Source organism: Macrobrachium nipponense, chromosome 37, assembly GCF_015104395.2.
Source record: "Macrobrachium nipponense isolate FS-2020 chromosome 37, ASM1510439v2, whole genome shotgun sequence".
NCBI classification, from domain to species: domain Eukaryota; kingdom Metazoa; phylum Arthropoda; class Malacostraca; order Decapoda; family Palaemonidae; genus Macrobrachium; species Macrobrachium nipponense.
Genome location: NC_061097.1, coordinates 14,876,644 through 14,879,344, shown reverse-complemented (window position 1 = coordinate 14,879,344; position 2,701 = coordinate 14,876,644). Strand labels below are relative to the sequence as shown.

General features: G+C 37.1%; 1 protein-coding gene across 1 annotated transcript; it reads right to left on the bottom strand.

Annotated features, from left to right (window-relative positions):
* Nucleotides 1-488: 488 nt before the first annotated feature.
* LOC135209304 (uncharacterized) lies at nt 489-2,184 on the bottom strand. The gene is made up of 2 exons (XM_064242009.1): nt 2,140-2,184; nt 489-1,874 (listed from the first exon to the last, which is right to left on the bottom strand). The coding sequence occupies exons 1-2, from the start codon at nt 2,182-2,184 to the stop codon at nt 489-491; spliced, it is 1,431 nt and encodes a 476-aa protein (XP_064098079.1).
* Between the last annotated feature and the right edge of the window lie 517 nt (nt 2,185-2,701).

Here is a 2,701-nt window from a genome sequence, read left to right as displayed (position 1 = left end):
TTGAAAAATACGTATTGTTAACTTATTCTACCGAGTCAATGAAGATCTAAAAATTCGCAAAATATATATATATATATTATATTATATATATAATAATATATATATTATATATATAATAATATTTATACATATATATATATATACATATATTTATATATACATATATATATATATATATATATATATATATCAATACATGATCATGTACTGATCATGTATTGTCACCAAGATTATGAAAACATGCAAAGTCTCAAGTCCATCAGACGAAGGAAACTAATTTAAAATTGAGTTACAAGTTTTAACTTAGACAGACAGGCGGACAGACACAGAAATCAGGTTACATAAAAGTATGAAAAAATCATAGGTATCAGTTTTTAAGAAAACACCAAATACATAAGTGATTCTTTATTCAGTTTAATCTATAAAAAAAAATAATGGTAAGATGTTTCTAATGTCTTTCCAGAGAAAATTAGATATACCAGATCATTTTAATGAGAAGGGTTATTATATCTGTTTGACCCTGCAAAGGCGCCACCATATGGTCCATCTCCAAAGGAGCTGCCAGTAACTCCACTGCTGATTCTTGCTGAGCCATCAAAGTCACTAGGAAATCCACTGTCAGAAGAGCCACCACTATGGCTTCCAAATCCACTTCCAAAAGCTTCACCCCTATAACCTCCAGATCCATTTTCAGCAGAACCTCCAACATGACCAGCAAACCCATTTCCACTGGATACACCAGCATAACTTCCAAATCTACTTTCGGAAGATTGTCCAACTTGCCTTCCAATATTACTACTACCAGATCTGCCGAATCCACCTCTAAAGACTAGGTCAGTGTCACCTCTAAATATACTTCCTAAAGATCCTCCAACATGACTTTCCAGTCTCCTTTCAGCAGATACTCTAGGTTGACTTCCAAATCTGTTTCTGGTGTATCCTCCAGCTTGGCTTTCTAATCCATTTCCAAAAGGTCTGTCAGTGTGACCAGTAAATGTATTGCCTAAAGAACCTCCAGTATGGCTTTCAAATCTCCCTCCAGCAGATATTCCAGCTTGACCTTCAAATCTGCTTCCAGTTGATCCTCCAGCTTGACCTTCAAATCGACCTCCAAAGGGCCCTCCAATGTTGCCGCCAAAAGCATTTCTTGTAGATTCTCCAGCATGGCCTCCAAATCTTCCTTCAGCAGATCCTCCAGCTTCATATGCAAGTCTGCTTCCAGCAGATCCCCTGTCTGGGGTTCCAAATCTGTTTCCAGCAGAACCTTCAGCATGGCCCCCATAACCACTTCCTGTAGATTCTCTGGCATTGACTCCAGATCCACTTCCAAATGCTTCTTCATTGTGGCCTCTAAACCCATTTCTTGTAGATCCTACAATATGGCCCCCAAATCTTCCTCCAGCAGATCCTCCTACCTGGCCTCCGAAGGAATCACCGGAGCTAAAACCTGCTTCTGATCCTCCGAAAGCTCCACCTGCAAATGATCCAGATGATCCAGTATTTGAATGCCTTTGTGAGCTTTCATCAATGAGGTTTGAGTTTATTTTTCCTCCAAGAGCCTCTTGTAAGACACCCGGAAAAGGCCATGGCTGAGATGATCCTCCACTCAGTCCTGACCTTTGTCCATTGTTTAAACCTCCAGTGGAATATCCAGCCGAATTGGCACTTGCAAATTCATTTGAAATTCCACTGGGGAAACTTCCTGATGAACTACTAAAGTGGGTACCAAACGAGGAGACCCCACTTGAGAAACCGCCACCAGCTCCATTACTTGCAAAACTTCCACCAGATGATCCTCCAGTGGCCGAGTAGCTGTTAGGCCTATCAGCTATGACCAACCCCGCTAACAGAGACAGAAGACTGAGAGTAGTTTTCTGAAAGATAATAGAAAGCGAGAAATTAGAGATCTATATTACTGGTATAAGTGTAGGAAGTCCATCTTATTCATAGCATTTAATGCATGAAATCCAAATAAACCCATATAGTAGCACAAAATATTCGGTACCCAGTAACTAAGTCATTAAATTTGAGAGCAGAAATGCATCAAGTGATTATATGAGAACTTATTTTTGTTTAATTGTAAAATTTTATGAAAATACGTTACATAAAATACAAGTTTAATAATGAGGCAGAACTTGCCATTTTGTTTGAAGCAACAACCGACTGTGTTCCATGCCCGGCCATAGCACCGGTTTATATACCCAAACCGCCCTTTCATTCAAGGACGAGTTACGTTCTGAAAGGGCCAAGAAATGACCTCCGCAAAAAAATATTACAATGGTAGTGAGGGCTATAGAATGCGCCGTTCGTACAGGACTGCAGTCCTTTTACGTTCATTCTTAAGCAATATTAGATTAGAGTGCCACGACAGAGCAATTGGTATACGTGTTTGGAATATTTTTATTTATTTATTTTTTTTTGGCTCATCGATGATACGGGCCAATTATAGGTTTTTGTTGTTACTATCATTATTGTTGGTATTATCGTTAATATTTTCCCCTACGACTTCTACAAATATTATGACTGTTTTAATGCCCAGGCGATCTATATATATATATATATAATATATATATATATATATATATATATATATATATATATGTATGTATGTATATATATATATATATATATATATATATATATATATATATATATATATACATGGTTTCAGGAGTAAATAGCACTTTAAGATGAAATGTTC